General features: G+C 49.9%; 3 protein-coding genes across 3 annotated transcripts; 2 read left to right on the top strand and 1 right to left on the bottom strand.

Annotated features, from left to right (window-relative positions):
• The first annotated feature begins 10469 nt into the window (after positions 1 to 10469).
• LOC136474477 (cyclin-P4-1-like) lies at positions 10470 to 13285 on the top strand. Its single transcript, XM_066472045.1, has 2 exons — positions 10470 to 10934; positions 12451 to 13285. The coding sequence occupies exons 1-2, from the start codon at positions 10564 to 10566 to the stop codon at positions 12713 to 12715; spliced, it is 636 nt and encodes a 211-aa protein (XP_066328142.1). The 5' UTR covers positions 10470 to 10563; the 3' UTR covers positions 12716 to 13285.
• A 1606-nt stretch (positions 13286 to 14891) lies between these two features.
• Positions 14892 to 17844, top strand: LOC136474476 (histone-lysine N-methyltransferase, H3 lysine-9 specific SUVH5-like). The gene is made up of 2 exons (XM_066472044.1): positions 14892 to 15087; positions 15193 to 17844. Exon 2 carries the CDS (start codon positions 15235 to 15237, stop codon positions 17584 to 17586), a length of 2352 nt encoding a protein of 783 aa, XP_066328141.1. The 5' UTR covers positions 14892 to 15087; positions 15193 to 15234; the 3' UTR covers positions 17587 to 17844.
• Positions 17845 to 19209: 1365 nt separating this feature from the next.
• Positions 19210 to 20979, bottom strand: LOC136474475 (glycine-rich cell wall structural protein 2-like). The gene is made up of 2 exons (XM_066472042.1): positions 19820 to 20979; positions 19210 to 19572 (listed from the first exon to the last, which is right to left on the bottom strand). The coding sequence occupies exon 1, from the start codon at positions 20853 to 20855 to the stop codon at positions 20013 to 20015; it is 843 nt and encodes a 280-aa protein (XP_066328139.1). The 5' UTR covers positions 20856 to 20979; the 3' UTR covers positions 19210 to 19572; positions 19820 to 20012.
• Between the last annotated feature and the right edge of the window lie 4850 nt (positions 20980 to 25829).

Here is a 25829-nt window from a genome sequence, read left to right as displayed (position 1 = left end):
CTATCGACTGAAGGACGATGACGATGATGCCCTCTCCGAGGACCTTGGAACAGCTATGTCATTTTCTTCTTTTCCTAAGTTTCAGTCTTACCTTTACTTAGTGAACGCTCCTATAAGAGCACTCTGACCCAAACACTTTTTGACTTGGGGGCTCCACTAGGGGGCTCTACTACCCCACTGTTTTTGCTTTCACCTTAAGTACTCTTTTACTTTCGTATGGAGAAACTCCTTCCTACCTGAACAAAAGGGCAGTTTGTTCCTTTGATTTACCTTACGTAACTTTGCTTTAGAACATTCCGACTGATCGCACCCCGCCTTTTCCTATGGCTACGACCGGTCGAGCCTCGCGGGCCACGCCCCGGGCTTACAAAGTTGCAGCCTACAGAACAAACGGACAGGTATGAGAAAGAAAGAAATTTAAAACAAAATTATGCTAAGGGAGGACTAAGAAACGAAAGGGAACAAGCTTCCCTGAATGGAGCAACTCCATCACAAAAACAAAAACCGATTGTAGTCATTAAAACACACACGAACGTTTTACATAGGGGTTCCCCCCCCACGAACTTAAACTTCTTACATTTACTAACTACTTATATTTAAAAAGGTATTAAACCGACCCAGCGGCATCTGCTGACGGCGCGACCGACGAAGGCGCAGGCTGCTCGCTCCCCGGCAGCGCGATGTTTGGCTCGATCAGGGCCGAGGCGACGTTCCCCCCTAAACCAGGCTTCGTGCTATCTGCAGGCTCGAAGGCATCCTCTCCACGCATGCTTCGGGCCATGTCTTGGCGGCGAACATCCATCACCCACTCGGCGGAGACTTGTTCTGACACTGACCGTGCGTGCGGCAGCAGGCTCACCCCGATTGACTAGATGTCCTCCATGCTCAGGCCTTCAACATACCCGCCGCAGATGGTGGCGAAGTCCAGATTCGGGTGGTACGTCACCACCGAGGTTAGCACCCCCAACACTCCATAAAATAGCCCGCTCCTGACAAGGTCCTTGACCGCGTCCGGGACCTCCGCCAGCTGAACCGCGGGCGCACTGGTACTTGGCGTCGACCCAAAGACTTCTGAGACAACGAGCTGGGCAGCATTGTGGATCTGACCGAGCTCCCCTTCAAGAGCACATCGCTCTTCATGGGACTTGGCTAGCTCCTCGACATTCCGGCTAAAGTTCGCCTTGGTCGTCTCCAGGTCTCGCTCCAGCACCTTCACCTTTTCACCCAGCTCTGCAAGAAGGGCGACAAGCTCAGAAACAGGCTAGGGGAAAAATCAACATCACAAGAAAACAAAAAGGTACGCACCGATGCAAGAGGCCTCAAGGGTGGAGAGATCCTCTGCTTGTTGAGCCACCTGCTCACGCAGCTAGGCACTCGTGTCCTTCATCCCCATCACCTGGTCCCGAAGCACGAGCACCTCCTGATCCGCTTCCGACCGGCCCTCTACTCTGCCTCCAGGGCCTTCTGCGTTGACTCCAGGGCGGCTCGCTCTAGCTCAAGGGCTGCCAGGGCCTCTTGAAGCACCGCCTCGGTGTTCGCCAGGGATGTCCGCAGCCCTACCTCAATCTCCTCCTGATGAACCTTTGCCGCCTCGAGCCTTTACTCGGTAGCAGTCGCCCGCTCCACCGCATGCTCCCCCTCCGCCCGCGCCGCGGCCACCTCGGCCGCCCGGACCTAGGACTCGCGGCAGGCGGACTCCACCCGGTGCTCAAGCTCGGCCATCTGGGCATGTTCTGCCCGGAGCAAGTGAGACTTGTAGGACGACACCTTCCTTATTTCCTGTAAAAAACAGGCATGATAAAAACAACCGATGAAAGATTCAAAGGGCAAGGGGAAGTACCAGAAACTCACCTCCATGGCGAGCTGCAGGTCGACCTCAACCAGCTATCGAGCAAACTGAGCTTGCTTTCGGGTGCTCTCCAGCTTCGCGGACAGCTTGGTGAGCTTGGACACCACGGCATGCCCTTGCCCCCCAAAAATGTCCCAGAGCTGGTGCTCCCGAGAATCCCAGAGGATGAACCTCGCCTTCAATGGGTCCTCATGGAAGGGCCACTCCAGGTCACCCCCTAATGAACCGCCGGAGGGCCCAACCTCCGACCGGACCACCACCAGCTCCCACGGCGACACCGGCGGTTCCGCCACGGTATCCGCCTCGTTGTCAGACAGGATCTCCACCACCACGTTCACATGGGACGTCGCCTGGCATCCCAACTCCATCCCAGCCATGCTTCCCTCTTGCGCCTTCAGCTCCAACGGCAAGAATGGGTCGTGCAGCCCTCCACCTGGCGAGGTGAGGAGCTCGCCCCCCCCCCCCTCGTCTCCTCCACCGCGACCGGCGGAGGAAGGGCCGCAAGAGTTACCTCCGACTCCACCTCCGTCGTCAGCATCGGGATCGCCGCCAACAACGTTGCTGCCGCTGTCACGTTATCAGCAGCCGCCCCAGGGGACACCACCCCTGGGACGGAAGGCTTTACCGCCGCCCTGCTGCCCCCTTCGCTCGCCGCAACACGCTGCAGAGTGGGCCTCCAAACCTTCTACACAGAGGCCGGGGCAATGCTCAACCTCAGCGTCCCCTGGCCGCTGACAAAAATCGTGGGTAAGCCACACTCCAAAAAGACTCAACCACCAAAAGTCGAAGAAGCAACAAAAGGAAACATACCGGGTGACGAGCGGCACTACTCTGAAGACAGGCTCCAATGACGATGGGCCCACCAAACGAGGACCGCTCCCGGACGGCGACCCGCGCCCCCTCACTTCAGACGGGGTTGGAGTCATCCCAACCTGCTCCTGCCTGGCCTGTAGGTCGTTATGACCTCCGGCTCAGGGCTCCCTGACCAGAGCAGCGGGCGGGGCGTCCCCCGACTGTGAGTCGCGCGTCGACCGGGCGCCAGTCTACCCCTCAGGCTGCCTGGACTGCTCGACTGCACCCACGGTAGGCGAGGCTTCCTCTGGTCGCAAGTCTGGCATTGGCACCAGCCCCGTCGCCACACAGTCGTCGGGCCACTCCTCGGACCGCCCAGCTCGTCCAGCCACGTCCGCCACAGGCGACGACAGAGCTGGCAACGCTGCCGAGGGGCGCGGTGACCGCGTTCGCTTCGCCGCCCATTCACCGACGACATCCACACTCGCAGCATGCTTCCTCAATGCAGGAACCTCCACACGTCGCGCGGCCTCCTGCTCCTCGCTAGCGGACGTCGTCGCAGGGTCACGACGTACCGCCAAGGTCACAACGATCTCCCGACTCTCCTCCTCATCGAAAAAGACCATGTCCTCCAGATCCGTAGGATCATTCGACACGAGTTCCGACTCGACGTCGCTCGCACGTTCCCTGGCTCTCACGCGTCGGGCGACCTCCTCCTTCTTCTCTTCTTTCCGATAAACCTCCTTGGTTTTCTTCTTCTTCCGGGCATCTACCGCCTCCTTCTGGGTGGCCTACTGGACCTAGCCCGTCGGCCCCTTGGGAAGGTGTAGCTGGGACTTGTACCTCCTAAGCCCCTACAGAACAAATGAACCGAAATCAAAAAAGAAGGGGGCAGAGAAAAAAGCACGAACAAAATAAGGGAGCATACCAGCGTGGGCACGATCGAGGCATTGAACGGTATGGGTTTTCCCACCACCGTCTCTCTGGGCCTCTGCTGCACACTCAGCCGACACGACTCCAGATCTCGTCGTCCGCCAGCTCCTCCGGCGACGCGTGGTCTGGGTTCGATCGGCCGTCATACATCCACATCAGGTGCGTCCTCTCCGCCAACGGTGCGACCCGACGGCGGTAAAGGGTGTGGAACACCCACACCCCATCGAGGCCACCCCTTATGAGCTTTCGGAGCTCCTCCTCGATGGCCTCCACCTTGTGCTTCTCCATGTGGGCGCAGCCCCACTACCAACTCTTCTGCTTCACCGGCCTCCCACCGGTAAACGCTGGAAACGGCGCCTTTGCCGGATTCCTAATGTAGAACCACTCCCCATGCCATCCCAGGTTGGAGTCATATGGGGAATATGCGGGATATGAGCCTCCCGCACGCGGCTTCCTCTGCAGGGCGAAGCCTTCGACCGGTGTGATCTCGGACGAACTCCAGTCCGCCATAGCTCTCCTGAAGAAGAAGAGCCGAAAGAGATCCACGTGCGGCTCCATCCCGAGAAAATCCTCACAGATGGTAATGAAGCCGGCGATGTGCAGCACCCCCATCGGATTGAGGTGCTATAGTTCCAGACCCCACTCATTGAGGAGCCCTCGCAGGAACCAGTGCGTGGGGTATCCTAACCCACGCTCGTGGAAGGTAAGGAAAGAAACCACCTCATCGGGACGAGGTTGCGAGAACTCCTCCTCCTTCCTGGGGACCCTCCAGTGCACCACCTCCTGTGGCGGCAGGAACCCCTTCACGACGAATGTCTCTAGCACCGATGCCCTCACGGTGGATGACCTCCAGTCCAACATGTCGGTGAGTTCCTCTCTTCTCCCTCGCCCTCTCCCCTTCTTTCCTAGAAACCTCCGTGGCTCTCAGGAACGCTCACGGCAAAGAGGAAGAGAGAAGGCGGCGGCAGACGAAGAACAGGCAAAAGAGCGGAACGAAAACCCTCTCCCCTCTCCTACTTAAGGGAAAGGGAGCAGCGGTTATGGAGGGACGTGTCGATCGGGGAAGCTGGAACGACGGGGTGATTTTTTCTCTTTCTTTCATTTAATGCAGATAAGACGTGCCCTGAACCAATGAGACGCGCCCTGCTCGATGGAACGGCTCCTGATCGGATGGGACGTGGCCTAGCCGTGGCCCACCACTACCGCACGATCAACCACTACCACACGACGGCACAGGAACTGAAGCGCCACCACACGCGGTCGGCTCCCCACTTCCCCAGGCCAGACCTAAAGGAACCCAAATGACAGGTAAGGATAGACACCGGATGGTAGGTAAGGAAGCGAAGGGGTGCCCCATGCAGGCCACGCCGACTCTGTCGCGGACGACGAGCACGGGTCCTAGTCGGACGTTTCCAACTAAAGCTCTCCGAATCCCGTCACTCAGGTCGTCAAGGTTCCAGTCGGACTTTTTCGACTGAGGCTCTCCGAGCCCCGTCACTCCAGTCGTCAAGGTAAATACTATCAAAACCCCTCTATTTCATTACAAATCATTCATACATCCATACGCGCATTCATCTCATACGCCTAAACCCCATGGACGGTTAGGGCATGAACCGCCCGAGGGCTCGGGAACTAAGCATCGCACGTGCAGCGAAATGCACCAGAACGCTCCGTGTTGCGCCACCAGAACGCTCCATGTTGTGCCACGAAGCGGCGGCTTGCCTCATTCGACATGAGCAACCAAATAGAGCTAGGGGAGAAAACCGTAGATGAGCATCGTGCGGCCTTAGCTCGATCTACCAAACCGGGTTATCTCAACCTTCTCGTTCGATCCTGAACCTCTCGCCAAGCCCACAGAATCTCCATCGAGGGGAGGCTATTGGGCCACCTAGGTCGGTCTCTGGAATGACCTAGGCATCTACCGAGCTGCAGGTAAAGGAGTAGTGGAATGCCACAAGAGGGCTATGCCGACCCCGTCACGAACGACGGACCCGGATTCCACTTGATCACACCCGTTAGCGAGCTCACCGAGCTAGTCTTCGAGCCCGAGCGATCGGGACAGGCGACGAAATTTAGCCCCTCTGGTTGTGAGGAATCGGATGGGGTAGCGCAAAAAAACTCACACCAACCCCCACGAAGGCCCGACAAGGCTCGAGGGCTCAAATGCCACGGGACCGCGACTCCAAACTCGCGTCGACAGGATCGGCGACATCCGGCTATGGCTCTTGAGACCGTGACTCCGAACTCGTGTCGATAGGATCAGCGACATCCGGCTATGGCTCTTGGGACCGCGACTCCGAACTCACGTCGACAGGATCGACGACATCCGGCTATGACTCTTGGGACCGCGACTCCGAACTCACGTAACGGCTTCACTAACTAAAACTAACTCTCGATCCACGGCGCGCACCGATGCCTGGGTCTACTAGCGACTCCACCTTGCTCGATCCCACGGCGCGCACCGACGCCTGGGTCTACTCATGATTCCGCCTCACCCGATCCCACGGTGCGCATCGACGCCAAAGATCAGTAAGCTCTGTCACATCCAAACTAAACTTCATCGCCCGATCCCCGGCGCGCACCGACACCGGGATCAGTAAGTTCTGTCTCAATCCAATCCCCGCGCTTAAAAACACCTCGACTGCACAACAACGCCATGGTTAAACAAAATTCCGTCTCAAAACTAAATACACGCACACCCATGGGTGCGCTCGCGCGCACCCATCGACACAACACAAGAAACCCCCCAGCCGGTTCCGCCCGAACCACCCGGGGGCTCGGGGGCTACACCCGCGGGTGCGCTCGCGCGCACCTGCCAGCAAGACAAAAATCTCCCGGACGATTTGGCTCAAATCGCCCAGGGGCTTGGGGGCTCCTGTCGGGTTCATGAACCCGGGGTCCCTCGAAGACCGGCTTCCACGTCCGAGCTCGGCCCAGAAAAACAACATTTAGTTCATGGGTCGGTCCAAGAGTTTAAAAAACAACGGGCCGGAAGGGCAGTTCGGTCGCCGACCGGAAGGTCTACCTATAAGAACAAGTGTCCGTTCGACAGCTTCTTCAGCCCACCTCTCCGACCGGAGCACTCGCTTCGGGTACCAGCCGTCTCCAAGCGGTCTCTCCAATCGGAAGGCCTGGCCTAAAACGCTGCTTCCTACTCCGACCCCGTGACTCCGACCCCACGACTAGGGCTCGTGGGAACCCTCCTCACTGCTCTTCTCCGACCGGCGCACTGAGAGCCAACTGGAGTCAACCGACCGGGGGCACCCCATTCGGAAGGAACCAGAAGACGTGCGGAGAAAGGCAAGGCATGACTTACAAGTCAAAACCATTGTATTAGGGACCATACCCTGCACGAAACAGTGCTCTGCAGCCATCCTGACACAAAGTATTGTAGGGGCCGCTAAAAACTTCCATATGGTAAGCCCCCCACGTGTCTCTGGACATCGATCGCAGTATGGGCTCCAGGATTTGCCATACCGGGTAAACATAGCGCGGCTCCTCACATGCTGCTAGGCATCAAGAAGTATTTGCAGGTACCGGCGTCCATCCTTCCTGAAGAAGATAGCTCGACCACCCGTGCGCATCTGACATTCTACGGCGACATCAACAGTGTTGGGGTCACCTACCATTATCCAGTCTTCATCAGCGTAGGCAACAAGGCTTAGAAACATCCGTATTCTCTCCCTCTCTCCTGTAAAGCCATCCCCTTCATCTATAAAAGAGGATGCGCTCTCTCCTACAAGACGACGGACTTCTTCAAGTTCAGACTCACTAGATCGATAGCTCACAACCGTAGGACCTCCAAGTTCCGACCGCAACCCTTCTGGTCGGAGCCGACCGGACCTCTTGAATACTCTTCCTTTCTCCTTCTCATTTGTAACCCCACTACATACTTCGAGCACATAGGCTCAGGAATAAAGTCACCGACCGACCTAAACTGGACGTAGGGCACGTTGTCTGAACTAGTATAAATCATGTGTCATTAAGTGCTAGGCCACCTCCGATCACAACGTACAGCAAAACTACAAATATTTACTAGTTGGTCACTTTCTGCACCGACGAGTATGAAGCAGGAACTTTTCTACCACCCCGTGTCCAAATTATAGGTTGTTTTGTCTTTTTTACATACATAACTTTTGCTATGCACTTAGATATATAATATATCTAGATATATACATAATAAAAATTGTGTATATAGAGAAGCCAAAATGATTTATAAATTAAAAACGGAGGAAGTTTATATGAAAAAGTATCACACGATATAGAAAATGTGATAGACAAACAACTGGCCGGACCAGAAAGGCAAAGGTTGCTCTTGCTTTCTTGTTGGAGCGATGCACACGTTTGTTTTGAGTGAAAGGCCTTCTGCACTTGCTGAGTGCATCCTGCATAAATCAGCACATAAGGTTGCATGCTGCATCAAAAGCAACTTGGGCTGCATCCTGTTCTATTTTTCTTGATATGGGCCAGGTTTGCTTATCTTATAATTCGTACTTTTTAGCTTGTTTTTAATATAAAATAGTGTTTTAGCTTGTTTTTTCAGCGAAGCGAACGGGGCCATAATGTCATTCTGTTCTACATATGTGGTGCATGCTGGACATCCGTGGTGAGCATGCTGCGAGCCCTGTGCAGGAACGAATGTTGTTTTAACTATAGAAAAAGAAATTAGACGTGGCAGGTGTAGGACTTCCTAGCTCCTTTCCCAATATACAGAAGCCATTAAGCCGAGATAATAACGGCGGTTTGACATTACCTGTTCGCTTGTCTAAATTCTGGAGGAATCTGGATGGTTTGGAGGAATGCTGGATGAATTTATGAGAGAAAAACACTGTTTCGGATGAAAAAATAAGTGGATCAAGCCGGGTTTAAGGGCACGCGAACGGGGCCGTAGAATGCGTCCATTTTTTTTAGTTTTTACTAGCTGGTCCAAATTTCGTTTGTTAGTTATTTTTTTCCGAAACATAGAATATTGACAACAACATTTAGGGCCTATTTGGAACTGCTCCGCTCCACGTTTTTAACCAAACAGATAAAGCTTCAGAAACTCTGCTCTAGGAAAAAAAGTGAAGTTCAACTGTTGGTGTGCTTCGAAACTCCATGTTTTTCGTAGAGCGCTCCACTGTGTAGTTTTTGGTGTAGAGTTCATGGAGCGGCCCTAAACAAATACTTAAATACATGTATATATTTTGTTCATTAAAAAGAAAAAGGTACAAAGAGGTGCATTTTTTTTTTGCCTAACTCTCAAAAGTTAGACCTTGACAGTTATTTCTTAAATAATTTATTATTTATAGCGACTAAACTAGTATGGAGGGAAAGTGTGGAACTATTTATCTTATATTATACACAAATATAGTTTTATTTGACTAAGTTTAATGAAAAAACACAAATTTGACCCGCCATAGCCCTTTGAGGGGAAGTCCCAATCTCATATGAGATCGATAGATGGAGCTAAATCTTACTGCCTTCTAGAAGAAAGGCCGAAGAGAAAGAGCGTGGCTAGCGCCCGGTCGTCTGGACGCTAGCTCCCTGTCCGGACATGCCCACATTGTTGTCTCCCATCTCGCGTCCCACGCCTGCTCGTCCACGTCTTGCCTGCTGCGCCCGCCCGGGCATGCCCGCGTCAGTGGGGACCGCTTCTGCCTTCCCGTGCCTGACACCGAGGCGAGATAGCAAAAAGGCGAGGAGGGAGATGCAGCACCCGATCTGATTTTGAAACATCCAGATGCAATAAATTACAACATACGTCTGAAAACACATGAAACATGCGTCTGAAATATTTGTAAAAACACCTAAAAACACTTCAAACCATTGTAAACATAGGCAACACCCACATAAAACACTTGCATCATATGTGTGAAAACATATGCAACATACATCGGGGAAAAACACATATGAAACCTTGAGAGTAGGAGCTTGCAACATACGTGTACAACCATTACAACATGTGCAACATCCCGATCTACTTTTACAACATTCGTATGAAACATTTGCAACATACCTTTGAAACATCTGTATGAAACACTTGCAACATCCTGATCTACTTTGGTAGGGCCGGCAACGACCGCCCCGCCACGACTCGCAGGTGGCCACGCGCCGAAACCAAGAGAGGGCAGGCGCGCGCCGCATCTGGTAGGGCTGGCAGTCGAGCGCAGAGCCGAGCCGAGCGCCGCGTGCGGGAATTGATTTTATTTTTTTATTAGGCAAGCGACACATGCGACAGTGAGTGGAGGCGAGACATTACCAGAGGATGAAAATGATAGGAACAAATTCCAGTGCAAGAAAAGTAGTTTTTACTAGTAAAAAATTAATATTAGGTACTACCAAACGTGCACGTGCATTGAAACATACCAATATATATAGGAATATATGTATCATCGTTAGATTCGAGTTTTTCTAACTTGTATGAACGCAGATTATGAGTCTAGTTCACATATGAGATACATATAGGGTGTGTCCTAATATGTATTCGAATCGGACTTCGTATTCATAATCGCTAGATAACTCGTATGGGTACGAGCTATGAGTCCGGGTTACATACGAGGTACTGAAGGAAAACTCTTCACTACCCGCGGTAGTTAGGGAGAGGATCGACGAATAAAATGGGTGGATATAAATTTAGGTATAGATTAGTATTATTAGATATAGGATATAATATAAACATAGATGTAGATATAGATGTGAAGATTAGTAAATCGGTTAACCTTTTAAACTCAATGATTCAATGTCGTTGACTTAAACCAAGTGGTAGCCTCTTGTTTCTCAGTTGTCACCGAAGATGCTAAACTAATGATTTGTACGTTTAGGTTAAGATCTCCTAAATCAGCACGAAAGAAAATCAACGAAAACCGAATTAACCACATCTGTTGTCCTCCGATCCGTTCTATAAGACATGTTCTGATAAACTCTCCCCACCTGCTCTCCACCAGCCCCGGAGCTCAACACGTGCGCCACACCAGAGCCCAGGGAGGGAGCCCGGCCCGGAGACCGCCATGGCCGAGTGCGAGGAGCTGGTGGAGAGCGGCGGCACCGAGGACATGCCCCGCGTCGTGGCCGCCCTCGCCAGCATCCTGGAGCGCGTTGCGGACCGCAACGACCCGGCGGCGGCCGCGGAGCTCTCGGCCGTCGTGGCCCCGGCGTCGGCGTTCCGGGCGACGACCAAGCCGGGCATCTCGGTGCGCGCGTACATGGCGCGCATCGCGCGGTTCGCTGGGTGCAGCCCCGCGTGCTACGTCGTGGCCTACGTCTACCTTGACCGCCTCCTGCGCCGCGGCCGCCGCCTCGCGCTCGCCGTCGACTCCTACAGCGTGCACCGCCTCCTCATCACCGCCGTGCTCACCGCCGTCAAGTTCATGGACGACATGTGAGTCCGATGTATCCCTCTCTCCATGCCTATTGGTATCGCGATCAAACGAACCAACTTTCTAGCTGAATTTGCGGCGTAGCTGCACGTGATCGTCTTCTCGATTAGGTATCTGTCGGTCTATAATTGGGAACACGTAGGTCAAGTGACTTGGTGCGGTTCGCTCTGTTATGGTATGTTCAGATGTTCTTGATTCTGAAATTTACATGTGCTGCGTAGAACGCCTGGGAGAAAATCAATTGGACCACCTGAATTTCTCTTCTTTGATATTAAGATTTGTACCATGGAAAAATTCAAATGTTTTGGATTCTTGTGCAAAGAGTTGCTGTGACAAAGTGCTATATTATTACAACTCAACATAGGCATCTTTCGCTGCTCCTCTCTTCTCCCAGCTCCCAAGTTCAGAATTCTGCTAGCCAGCCAGGAATAGTTTAGGAGTGCCGTCCAAGTAACTCAAGCATCATTTCCACTCCTAGGAAGCTAGGATCTCTCCGGAATTGCGTCCCATTGTTATGTAGCTACTATTCGGTGAAGTTACTTCTGGTAAACGTCAAAAGAAAATGGAAAATTTACTTGTGAGAACATTATCGTGAAAGTGTCTGTATTACAGTATCATATACAACAGTTTGTCCTAGCAGCATAAGAAAAGTGTGCAAAACACTCATCAATTCAGAACTTTTGGCGGCAGCCATTGATCCATACATACAGTACTGTGCTAATGATCATCACAAGACAAGAGAAGGTAGGAGTCCTAGTAGTAGGCTAGGCATTCACTTCAATAGTTCAACTATGCTATGTGAATGAAACTAGGCCGTTCATTGGGTAATACAAGCCTTCAATTTTGTCGTCCTTGCAAACAAGGCAATCGACCATGGACGACAAAGTTATGCTTGTCCAGCGAAGCGACCCCGGTTGTTCCTGAGTAGCTTGCGTGCATCCAACCACACACATCCACCGTGGACCCGAAGACAAAAACTAGAATTTCCACCCTGCCCCCGTCACCTTTCTGCGGCTTGGAATTTAATCCGGCGCCAGTTGTAGGGGATTGGGACAGCCAACTTGCCATCTGCTGCTGATGTTTGCCTCTTGCTCACTTCCTCATGTCAGGGTCCCAGGAGCATCCAGCCATCCCCCTCTTCTTGCTTTTATGGTTATTATTAGTCTTTGCTTATTATTGGGCAACTTGCCATTCTTAAAAGGTTCCGTTGGGTGCCTGTTCTGTTTGGTAAAATTTAGGTCGCGCTTTTGTTCGGTTGCATGATTATTGCCTTGTTCGGTTGCATGATTATTGCCCTGACAGACACTTTTACTGTAATTTTGTCGTCAATCATTGGCCAAACTCAATCATAAGACAAGCAGAAAGAATACAAGAAATTTACTCCTATGTAATATGACAAATTGACAACGCGGTTTTTCTTTGGAAAAAAAAAAGAAGTTAGGCTGAGAAGAAGTTACAGTTGAATGAACGCTGAAAGAGAGTCAAAGTAGGCTGATGTGTATTTGTGCACGCACGCAGATGCTACAACAACGCCTACTTCGCCAAGGTCGGGGGCATCAGCCTGGTGGAGATGAACTACCTGGAGGTGGACTTCCTGTTCGGCGTCGGCTTCGACCTGAACGTGTCGCCGGAGACGTTCGGCGACTACTGCGCCGTGCTGCAGTCCGAGCTGCTGTGCGCGGAGGCGGAGGCTCCCCCCGCGCCACTCAGGCTGCAGTACTGCTGCCTGTCCGAGGACGACGCCGGCGCCGGATGCAGCGCCCAGCAGCAGCTCGCCGCATGAAACCCAAGCCGATGTATCGACTTGGGAGCATGTGCATGTCAGTCGGCACGCGTCGACGACGTATGTACTACTAGTTAGCTGGTTGCTGTGTTCTTGATGTGCACTCTTCCTGCATTTTTGGTTGGTGTAGTGGTGGTGTAGCCGTGTAGGTGAATCAAAACATATATAGTGTTGGTGTCTTGGTTGTACCAGCTGCAGTAGATTGTATATATAGTGTTGGTGTCTTGGTGACTTTCTGAATCGTGTGCGTATACGTTGGTTCTGATAGCAAAGGTAGCTTTAACAAGCAATGAGGATGAGGTGTGTGCTATATGCAGCAGTGTCTCCATTGGATGCAGCGATGCGCCAACCACTACTTAAAGGTAAGGGCTGGAGCATCGTAGTAAGCAACAAGGCAGACAGTAGGGCTCACACGAAAGATCCGATCGTATGGCAATAATTACGTGCAAGCATCCAAATCTTTGGTACAGGGACACTGCGACACGATGAAAAAACTTTGAACATGGTGGTGGCGTTTTCAGGTGAATGAGTAAGGCCACTCTCGGTACAAATTCCATTATTCTCTTTTAATGGAGTGTAAAAGAATCGATTCAATGAGTGTATTTGAAACAACGCAATGAATGAATTAAAGAAAAAAAGGTCCAATGAGTTCCATCTGGATGAAACCTCCAGGAACTCTATTTTTAAGTCTGCCACAAAATTAAATGCAATGAGTTTATTTGAAACATAAAAGTTGAAACTATGCATCATGCTAAGGTTGATCCAACCATATGAATCAAATGCTCTATGCTGATGTGCCATATTTGGAAACAACAAATAAAACTATCAATTTAGATCGGTCTAAACAGTCACTCCTCCACGTGTACAACTTGTGGTGATGCACACTTGAGGCAACTTTATTCAGTACACACTCAAACTTGCTAAGTAGCACTGCCACTAGCCCCTCCCCCTTTTTCCCTTTTTGGCGTTCTTTGTTTTTGGAGTTTTTTTCTTTCATATTATGGAAATTTTCTTGATCTTCTTATTGTCATTCCTCCCTACATCCCTTCTTCCTTCTAGGGTCCGATGGCTCCATCCCCTTCAACCTTATATGGCTGACAACGCAACCTCAGCGTGTTGACCACTGCCTTCGGCTTCCACCACCACCCATAGTAGTGGAAACATGTTGCCTACCCTCTCATCTCCCCAAATCCACTAACCTATTTGCTTTCTCATCCATGCCATCGACCCCCATGGTCCTCCACAAACTATGCGCCCTTGCCTTGCCTTGCCACTGCCATGTCGTCGCCCACCCACAACTATCTTTGTATAGCTACACTCATCTATTTTTTTCCAACTTCGATGTCACCCCTAACCCTAAGCCCAAAACCTAAACATAGCACCCACCGTTGGTTTGATGCAAATAAACATTATCACCGCCACGAACCGGCGATGAAAATCATTTCACGAATGGTTCGTAACACGAACCAGTGGTGAAAGCGACGGTGGTGGTGATGACTTGTAGTAGTGACTGCTATAGATGGACGACACTCGAGGTCTCCCAAGTGGGAGCTTGAAGGGTGTGGTGTTGGTGGCCATGGACATGACGATATCGAGAACGGCTCTTGTGGCAGCACAAAAGGCGACAGGGTGTGTGGCGAACACAAGAATGGAGCTGTGGAGAGCTCAATCTCCTTGACACGTCGGAGTCGCGTTTTGTCGTGATGTGGCGGACGTGATGTGGCGGACGACAATGGTATTTTTTATGCACCAATACTTCAAGTGCAAGCTGTAGTATTTAAACATAGCACAAACTCACATCACACGCATGCACTGATGCACACGCGCACACACCATGTGCAAGCTACATCCGCATTTGAGACTGCAAGCTGCAAAGAAAATGGAAAAAAAAAAACCAATGCGAAACATACATTGAGCAGTGCTCGTACTCAGGTCGCGGGCGCTTCCACTGAGCACATCCAACCACGGAGTCATCAGATCGTTCGCTTTTTGCAGTGGTATATATTTAATCTAAATAAAACCAGTTTTCCAAACATGCCCTAAATAGTTTTTCTTTCCTATTTTGATTTTTTTTTAGATTTCTTTCCTATTTTGATTGAGCTCTGCTTGGGCCCATAGTTTTCGTCTGGCCCAATTCGGCCCAACATGCCCTGCCATCACCGTCTATCTGTGATCTTAGAATTTTTTTGGTTCCCCTGATTATATTAGGAAAAGGGTTCGTGTTCGCCGGAGTCACGACTCACGACGGCGCAGTCGCACGGCCACGGCCGCGCTACCCGCCTGTTCCTAAACCCCCAGACCTCGCCGCACCGCGCCACCATGCCATGAAGTCCGAGGCGCTGATCGCCCATCATCTTGGCCCCGCGGTGCAGGTACTCAGCAGCCACCATCACCGCCTCCCGAACGGGCCCTCTCCAGTCTCCACATTGCCCGCTCGGCCGTTTCCTTAGATTTTGTCTGACTGTTAGCGCTTGCAGGTATCGTGGGTCGCTTGTTTGGTCTGACCGCGCGAGGCGTCGATGGAGGGCGGGGGCGGGGCGCCGGTTTCGCCTATTGCGGGCGGCGCGCGGCGGCGCAAGGTGCTCGCGCCGTGGCGCTTCCAGAGCGGCTTCGTGCGGCGGGAGATGAACGTCGGCGTTGTTTCCGATGGGAAGCGTGGCGGCTTGGAGACGCTCCAGATGAGCTGCCAGACTTCGACGAGTGACGAGCCCTCCGTCTCCCTGAACGACGGAAGCGGCGTGGATGGGGAGAGCCCCGCGACCGATGGGGAAATCGTGGTTCCGAATAACAGAGGTGGCGGAGCGGTAGACGGAGAGAATCGCGGCTTGGGTGGTGTCGACGGCAATCCGGCTGCCAAAAAGGGCGATTCACTACCCAAAGATGGCGAATTTCCTGTGGACCTTGAGAACGACAGAGTCACAGTAGATCCCCATGGGATGGCCAAACCTAGTGATCTCCCGGATTTTCAGAACAATGGCCCTGCCGAGGAGACCAATTTGGCAGTGAACAACTCAGAGGGTTTCATGACCAGTGAGGGCACTGTACCAGGTTGCAGAAAGGGGCGCAAGGCTGTTGTGCCATGGAGGTTCCAGATCGGGTACCAGCCCAAGTGGTCACGAGATTTGTTCTCAGGAAATAGATCTAATGGAGAAGCTGAAGATCCAACATCCAAGGTCGGAGATGGATCAAGGAAGGCTGCTCCTGCCATGGCATGCAATCACTCTCGTCTCAAAGGTTCAGCTACTAGTAGACGATCTTCAGTGAGAATTCCTAAAGGAACTGGTTCAGCACCAAAGAAGAGGAAAGTTGACAAGGATGACCAGTATGAAGCGATGGCAGATAACAGAATTTCCGTGGTCAGAGAAAATGTATTGACTACGTTGCGGGAGTTCCGGATAGTTTACAAGAAGCTCCTGGAGGAAGAACAGATCAAGTGGAGGGAAAGGGGGCATGGTCTGAGCCCTGATCTTGCAGCTTTCAATATTTTTAGGGAGAGATTTTGTGCCAATTACGATGACCTGAAGTATGACGGAAGCATTCCTGGAGTTCGTATTGGTGATGTGTTCAATTCTGTCATGGAGCTTTACACTGTTGGTATACACCGTGCACAATCGTTAGCAGTTGATCACATTAGAAAGAAGGATGGGACGTGTCTAGCTGTTAGTGTTGTGTCGTACGCACAACCTTCTGCTTTTGATAGTTTGGATTTCCTGTTACACGTTGGATCAGTGACTGACACGTGTGATCAGGAAATGGAAGGAACTGACATGGCACTAAAAGAGAGTATGGACACTGATACCCCTGTCCGCGTTATCCATGCAGTGGTAACGGAGCTAGGTGATGACTGCCAACCCAAACAGCTTACTAGTTATGTATATGGTGGTTTATACTCGGTTGAGAAATTCAACAGAGAAAAAACATCAGGAAGTCAGTATGTTAGTATTTTTCATCTAAGAAGAATGGCAGAGCAGCAACACATCGACCTACAAGTTTTGAAAACTAAAATGCCAGAATCATTTGCTGGCACTTTCATTGTAGACATATCTGGAGGTCTTGAGAAGGTTCCTATTTCTGCTATTAACTCTATATCAAATGAGTACCTGATAACATTTCACTACATTTCACAAATACAGTATCCCCTAAAGTACAGGCCAGATCCTCCATCAGGTTGTGACTGTGTTGGTGGGTGTTCACTCTCTCAAAAATGTGCATGCGCGGTAAAAAATGGCGGGGGCTTCCATTTCAACGATACTGGTGGACTTACGGAAGGAAAACCTCTTATTTATGAGTGTGGACCATCATGCAAGTGCCCTCCTACTTGTCGCAATAGAGTTAGCCAGCATGGAATCAAGTTTCGCCTCCAGGTCTTCAAAACCAAGTCAATGGGGTGGGGAGTAAGAACTCTTGACTTCATACCAGATGGAAGTTTTGTATGCGAATACGTAGGAGAGCTATTGACGGATGAAGAGGCCCAGGAGAGAAAGAATGATGAATACCTATTTGCTATTGGGAATAGCTATTATGATGCACCTCATTGGAAGGCCGAGATCAAGGCTATTCCCTCTCTTCAGAATGGCCCTAGTGAAGATGACGAAACTGTCTTTGCTGTTGATGCATTGAACCAGGGCAATTTCGCAAGGTTCATCAATCATTGTTGCACCCCGAACCTTTTCCCGCAGAATGTCCTCCATGACCATGACAATATAAGTATGCCTCACATCATGTTTTTTGCTAGTGAGGATATTCCTCCCCTTAAAGAGCTATCGTATGATTACAATTATCAAATAGATAAGGTTTATGATTCTGATGGTAACATTAAGATGAAAGAATGTTTTTGTGGGTCTAATGAATGCAATGGACGGTTGTATTAAATCGATCCTATGATTACAATTATCAAATAGTTTATGGTTTATGCTTCTGATGATAACATTAAGATGAAACCATGTTTTTGTGGGTCTAATGAATGTAATGGACGGTTGTATTAAACTTAGTTCCTTTGTTTTTGTGGACACCATGTTATGAATGTAATGGACGGTTGTATTAAATTTAGTAACTTTGTTTTTTGTGGACACCATTGTTTTTTATAGAATATGTATGGACAGTCTTTTCCAATGCGATAAAATAAAGCGACATTGTGTTTATTTTTCTTTGCTAAAGGGGTATTTCCATGGGTTTGCCTTGGTATCGTGTTCATGCATATAATGCACACAGCTCTAGTTTCTGGTTGGGTTTTTTTGATCTATTGAGTTTACCTTCTTTGTTTAGATGAAATTTGTTTATGCTTGTAGGTTGCCTTGTAATTTTAGTTTGTAATTATGTCTTTCAGTATTGGATTGGAATAACTGGTAAGTACACTAACTCATGCAGACTTCCTATTTTTACTAACCTCGATCGTTACCAGATAGTAAACACTTCACATACTTCTTGTTCATACAAATACTTTGCACTTTAAACCTATGCATTCATAAAACAAATTGTTTGATCCTTCCCATTTACTAACACTTTTGATTAATTAAATTTGAATAAGAATAGTATATTAGCTCGATGGGTCATGTTGACCGATTACGAGAAATAATCCAAGATTCTAGTATTGTGCGCCCTATCTGGGACCTATGGTCTTTGCCCATTACTTTCTTTAATTCGAATTATCTGTTGTGTAGTGTCTACTGTATCTGAAAAACAGACATGAATTACTGTATTTGAAACACATGCATTTTATTATTGATTGTCAGTTGTGTCATATTTTCAGCTTCCATCTAGTGAACTTCATGTCTGAATCTAGAATCCAACATGGAACACTGCTCATTTTAACTGCCGCACGATTTGATCCCCTGAATAAAGAATCAATTAAAACTAGCTGTTGTCTTCTGGATGCTTATTGTAAGCAAGCTTCCAGGAATATTTATTTATGCTTTCATGGGCAAAAAAGGGAATTCTGCCCTTGCATATCTTGGTCATCGTGGTTGGAAGCTGATTAGCACCTCAGTTTCTTGAACACTGAGATTTAAACCTATGTCTGCAATGAGGATATAAAAAAGGGAATTCTGCCCTTGTATATCTTTGTCATCATGGTTGGAAGCTGATTAGCACCTCAGTTTCTTGAACATTGAGATTTAAACCTATGTCTGCAAAATCTGAAGTTCCTGAAGCTAAACCCAATGTATGCTGTAATCTGACCCGAGTCCATTACCTCCAACATTATCTGCTTTTAGCTGTTTCCTAAGCTTACCTTAGATTTTGGAAGCTAAGCACTTTTCTGCAAGGATCCAGTTGTGTTCCATCACATCGATTTTACTGATGTCTGATTTTAGCTGCTACGTTTCGTCAGTACTGATTCTGAACTAGATGAGTTTGGTAGCATCTCTGAAGTCAATAACTGGTAACAATGATATATGTGCCAGTAGAGAACTGTTTTTAAGGTATAGCAAATTGGTAATAGCCACAATACCTTCTTCTGGTTTATCGTACACATCACAGGCACCGGAGTAATTTGCACTGGCGTCAGCCAGGGAAAGGTAAGCATCAGTTGCATACCAGGGTCATGATTAGGGATGAAAATGGTACGGATATTTTTCGACCGTATTCGAAACCGAATCCGTCCATATCCGAGTCCGGATATCCAACATCCGATACCGTATCCGTATCCGAATACTCAAATCGCATATTTTATGATGTCGATATCCAATTGTTTCCTATCCGACATAGTTGACACTATCCGTATTCGAATCCGAATCCGGACAGAAATATGAAAACAAATGTAGTATCGGTGATATCCGTCCGTATCCGATCCGTTTTCATCCTTAGTCATGATACAGCTCTTATGCCCAAACTGAAGCTCATATTTCTGTTTCTCGCACCTATGGCCTTGTTTAGTTCGCGAAATTTGGATTTTGGGACTACTGTAGCACCTTCGTTTTTATTTGGCAAATAGTGTCCAAACATTGACTAATTAGGCTTAAAACGTTCGTCTCGCAATTTCCCACCAAACTGTGCAATTAGTTTTTCTTTTCGTCTACATTTAATGCTCCATGCACGGGCCGCAAACATTCGATGTAACAGGTACTATAGCAACTTTTTGGATTTTGGGGTGGAACTAAACCAGGCCTATATTAGTATTGAAACACTCCGCATAAGGACACTTATGAGCTATGACAGTCGACAAGAAGCGCTCTTGATAACACCATGGATGCACTATATTACATCGCACATAGCTACAGTACATGTCAATTTCTGCGTTCTGTAGACAACATATTTTCTGTCATTGCTAGTTGCAGGTTGCAAACAAGGACGGGCAGCTTCATTTGTTGCCGCCACCGTCCTTGTGTGCTGGTGCCGACCTCCCGCCGCGGAAATGGCCACGCTTGCTCCAGCCTCCACCGCTGAAGAGCCCCTTGCCCTTATACCCAGCCCCACCTCCGTCGCCACTCCCGCCAGATACACCATGAAGCTCATCACCATCTCCGGCGCCAGCACCGGAGCTGCCGTATCCACCACCAGAGCCGTCACCGCCACCATATCCTCCACCGCCGTTCCCATCTTCTCCAGCATGCTGACCACCACCGAACCCACCAGCGTCTCCACTGCCGAAGCCACCCCCGTTGCCACCACCGTAGCCGCCGCTGCCACTGCCGAAGCCACCACCGTTGCCGCCTCCACCGCCACCGCCGCTGCCAAAGCCACCCCCGCTGCCACCACCGTAGCTGCCAGAACCGCCGCCTCCAAAGCCGCCATGATGGCCTTTATACCCGCCAATGCCAAAACCAAACGCCTTTCCACTCCCTCCACCTCCGCCACCGCCACCTCCACCGCCACCACCACCACCTTCGCCTCCACTTCCACCATAACCAAACCCGAACCCTCCTCCCTTGCCATCAGGCCCCGCAGCCCAGCTCCATCCATGCTCCCATGAACCACCGCCAGGGCTCGACCCATGCGCGGACCCCGAGTCACCGGTCCACCCGGGCGGCAGCGTCTGCCCCGTCGTCTCGGGCTCTGCCACTGCCGGGCCTCCGCCCTCCTTCTCCCCGTCGTCGACGCCCGCGCACTGCACGAGCGCGAACGCGGAGACGAGGAGGGCGAGAGCAAGCACCAGTGCCCGCTCTCTCCGTTGCTCACGACTCGTCCCCATCGTCGCTTGCATGCCACTCCCTTCAACAAAGCTACGGCGAGCCTACGAAGACTCTCGCGCGCGCTAGCTCTTGCTTTCTACCAGGTCCAGGACTCGTGTTTGGGCTCGAAAGCTTCAAGTCGGCTTGTGATTTGTTGCCGCCGAATGGATGTCCCGTGGCCGGCCTATTTATAGCCGCCATGCCATGCGTTGGTAAAGTGGTAATGGACGGGTGAAAAAAAATCTGTCCACGAGATCTCGCGCACCACCACCGGCCCATTCTGAAGCGATCTGCTTGACTGCTTCTACCGCTGCTGCGTGCATGCTTTTGGCATCCGCTTTGCCGCATCGTGCCTGCTCTCTATGTGCTGGCTTGCTTTGCGCCGGCCGGTCGCCGTAATTGCTAAAATCTGTCACGAAAGTAGCTTTCAGGCTTATCTCCTCCGTGACCGCACTGGAATTGCATGAAAGCGAAGCATTGTTCGTTTATCCGATGGGAGTATTTTATCTTCGCTGTGCGTGCTGGTGCTGGTTGCCAAGAGTCCCCGAGTCCCGTGAGCCCGTGACCTGAAGAATCTGGTAGCCGTTGTCCGTTGGCTAGTGTCGACATATGCTTTGCCGAAGTCGGCGAAAAAATTGATGCGCGAGACACTGTGCAGGTTGCTTGGCTTTGTTCGTCCGTTCCAGAAGTGGGGCTGTGGGAGCGACACTGCCAAGCGTCTAGGCATCTACCAAGTAGCATGGCCGGGAGGCGCGCGCGTTGCATTCCCGTTTGATGGGGAAGCCAGTATGCTAATGCTTCGAAAAGTTTGAAGAAAAAAAAAACTATTTCTAGGAGCAGTTCAATTGATATTGTCAACCGTCCATCCGTCTTTACAAATCAATTTTTATGAACAGTTATATTTTCGACCGTGAATGGAAATCGATTTCTAGGGACTGTCACATAAAACCATAACCAGAAATACATTATTTCTAGACTCTTGGACCACCCCTTATAATTGATTCTGTACTAATGGTTATGATTGTTTAGTTCTTGATATGTCGATCTATATTATTTCTGGGGTTTTTTTTTTACTGATCTTTCATTACCGCACCACCAAGTATGCTACTCTAGGTTTAGAATGACGATGTATCTTCTATTCTTGTTTTAATGAAATGTAGTGTAAGATAGCAGAGGAATTCGGGAAGAGGAAAACGGCAGGGGGATCTGGTTGACTAGGACTATAGGACTATAGGAGTAGTAGAGAGGAAGGATTACAAGTAGTTTGTTCTTCTTTTAAAACTTAATTCATCTCATATTGGTTATTGCAACTCGCCTCTGGTGCTAATTCCCGCAGATCGAGCAGCTTCACGCGTACGCGACATTCGGGCTTGCTAGCACCTGGTCTCCGGAGGGACGGGGCGTTCGGACGTTCACGCCTGCAGTCCGTTTCCTGCACCGTTTCATATGTGCACGCGAGGCCCACGCTGTCCCAAACGTCACCAGCATCGAGAAAAGAGGGAGGGGGCGGCGGATGGCCAAACGGCGCCGGGAGGAGAAGGAGACACCGAGACAAGGAGGGAGATGAAACAGTCTACTTTTCAAACATTCATATGCAACTGTTACAATATACGTCTGAATGCAGATTAAACACATGAAACGTACATCTGAAACACTTGCAAAAACACCTGAAAATCATTGTAAAACATACACAACATCCAGATAAAACACTTGCAACATATATGTGAAACATATGCAACATCCAAATAAACACACTTGCAATATACGTCTAGAAAAACAAATAAAACATTAGCAACATAAGCCTGCAACATACGTGTACAACCATTGCAACATATGCAACATCACGTTCTACTTTTGCAGCATTTGTATGAAACAATTGCAACATACATCTAAAACACTTGAAACATACGCTTGCAATATGCGTTTTTCACCCTTCTTCTTCCGTACGATGCAGCGCACAACGGGTGATGGGCAGGCGGAGGGCAGCGCCATCGCGGCCCCTTCTAGAAGCGAGCGGTGGGGGGCAGTGGCGACAGGCCACCGGCGTGCTTTGGCCGCGCTGCGGGCTATCATCGTCGCAGGCGGGCGGAGAGGGAGGCGAGGACATGCTAGCAATGGGCGCGGGGCACCGGCGGGCTCTGGCCAGGCGAGGGCTAGGAGGAAGGGACCGGCCGCAGGTGCAGGCGACTACCGACTAGCTCTGGCCAGGCGGGGCGGGAAGGGGCCGACGCGGAGGTCTGGCTAGGCGGGGGACCAGAAGAAGGGGCCGACGGAGGCGCCGCAGGGGATGGCGCAAGATGGAGGTGCCGTGAGGAGTGAGACGAGCAGACGGCCACATGTGGGTGTTTTTTTAGAGAGAGCAGAACGGCCCGCACGCGATGGCGCGGGATGAAGGTGCCGTGAGGAGTGAGACAAGCAGGCGACTACATGTGGTTTTTTTTTAAGAGAGAGAGCACCTCTGACGTCCTCATCCTATTATTATCACGCGCCATCGGCACGCACGCTGGGACGCCTGGGCCGAGTGCTGCGTCTTGGCCCGTTTGGCGTAGCTCTTCGTAGGTACTCTTGGACTCCTCGCCATCCAGGTTGATGACACGAAAAGCCTATAAACAAGGAAAAAATGTGATTGAGGCAAATACAAGATCTCAGTACGCAGCTTAGAGAGGGATAGGTGTCAATAATAACTCAATATAGGCCCCGCAAATTGTTTTCGAATATATACGCTTCGGTTTCGTGTCCCCTTTCACATTATTACTTGCAAATGTGGCGGTTTGGAAGGTCATAATCAAGTAGACGTGACACGATGATATCGCACACACTGCACGGCCATGATGATCACGGGCGTTGTCATAGATCGTGGTAAAGCACTAGAGCACAGCCGACAACTTTGACTTTGGGATCGAGGTGAGCCAGCAAGGACCCGAGCCCTTTGTGCACCTGTCGGCACAGCACAGCGCTGCTGTGTCAATGCCATCGCCCATCTCCTGTTCCCGTGCCATGATCTTTCGCTTAGCTTGGGCTTGTCGTGCGTGCTTTGTGCCCTGACTGGCGATTGAACGGAAGAGGAAGGGCGGTGCAAGTTCCGTCAGGATTTTAGGATCGGAATGGCGGATGGCGATGTCCTTAGAGATGAAAACGGAGGAAAACAGGCGGTAAAACGCCTCTCCTGTTTTCGTTTCTATATTTTTTAGCGGAAACGGACCGGAATCAGAAAAAAAAATAGAATTAAAAATGGATGAGGATATACGGAAGTACGGAAACAGATAAATACGGATGGAGAGCCAGAAAATTAAGTTAGAATAATATGATTAAATATTCTCTAATATACATGAACAAAGTCATAAAATAATATACACATGTGAAGTTGTCGATCCAATATTCACTGCAATGCCATGCGTTAAAACGTTAACATGCATAATTGGTGATTAATAGGTTTATGAACATATCAATTTCTAGGCATATCTCACATGGATAGAAAATGGGATGAAAAACGAAATAAATATGGGTCAATTCCGGATAAAAACGAGATCCCGCAGAAACGGACAAAAAAACCCGTTTCCGTAAATACGAATTACGGAAACAGGATCCCACAAATACGGAAAGAGGCGGAACAAAATAGAAAACTGAACGGGTCGAACGGGAATTTTTCCGTCCAGTCTTCAACCTGAGATGTCCGAATGGCTTTTAAGGATCCGATGGCGTCCTTGTGCGGGCGCGGCCGCGGGTGCGGGCGCGCCGCGCGTGTGGAAGGGTCGAGCGTGGAGAGCGCATCACTTTCCATATGACTTAGGGCGAGTTCGATGCAGTTTTCGCGGGTTCTGGCTCAGCCATTTCCATGTTGCTGCTAGCTATACAGTGTTTAATAGTGCAGATCAGTATATGTTGAACCGGAGCACACAGCCTGTGCACAACTGTTTATCTGGAGCGTGGAACCGGATCAGGGAGCACAAGGAGCGCCTTAGGCCACCTTAACAATGGAGCCAATTTGTTAGCTTATATGAACTAAAAAAATAAAATAAAATAACCTATCATGATAGTATAGAAACATGTGTGAGTTTAAAGTGACTTGAGCTAAATGTTTTAACGCTTGCCGCGGACGTCGCCGACCGCACTCCATCTCCTCAGATGGCTTCGGCCGACAGACACCTCAAGCGCTTCACCGAACGGATCACATAGAGGAGGCGGCCGCCACTCTTGGAGCTACCTGGTGATAATACAGCCCACGACAGATGTGCACCACCCGCGCTCCCCATGCAGAGCAAACTGATAGCGGCACAGAGCATATCTCATATCCCGGCATCCAAGCGAGGTGAGTACCTTGTCATGAAGCGTCTGGGATTAACTAGCAGGATGTTGTCTCCGTCGACGTCGGCACTGAAGGCATATGAAGAAATCTTCAACGGTGATCCTGCTCATATGCAGGCGTTGTGTGAGTTGTTCCCGACGGATGGTGAGGTGGGCGTGCAAGCAGTGTCGCCGTCGCTTGGCAGCCCGAGCATAGGCTTCCTAGCCAGCATAGCTTACAATACACTAGGGAAGATTCGAGCGTCCATGTATAACTATTTTTACCCCATAGGGCGCCGTTAAGGCGTGTTGCATTGAACCTTTTCTCTGTCTTAATACAAAGACGTGTAAACATTTTGCGTGATCGAGAGAAAAACACCGGTAGAGCTATCCATAGTAAGGATTCAATGGATGGTATTCAAAATTTTCAACAAACAATTTTTTTATACATATACCTAGTTTTTGGCATTCACAAATTTCATAAGTAATATGTTGAAAAAGGTCAATTAGCAAAATTACTTCAAATCTACGGAGAAAGCATTCTTGTGGACCGTGGATGCATCCTATCAAAGACAACTAGTGATTTGCGCGCGCCCATGCGCGCGAGAAATGGCCGAAAATCTATCTGGGAAATGGCACAATGCTGACAAATAACAAATATTATAGGCGCCTAACTAAAATTGAGTTACCTAACTGACAGCTGTAATTATCAACGATGATGA

The sequence above is a fragment of the Miscanthus floridulus genome, chromosome 8 (assembly GCF_019320115.1).
Source record: "Miscanthus floridulus cultivar M001 chromosome 8, ASM1932011v1, whole genome shotgun sequence".
NCBI classification, from domain to species: domain Eukaryota; kingdom Viridiplantae; phylum Streptophyta; class Magnoliopsida; order Poales; family Poaceae; genus Miscanthus; species Miscanthus floridulus.
This window is presented reverse-complemented; position numbering and strand designations above follow the sequence as displayed.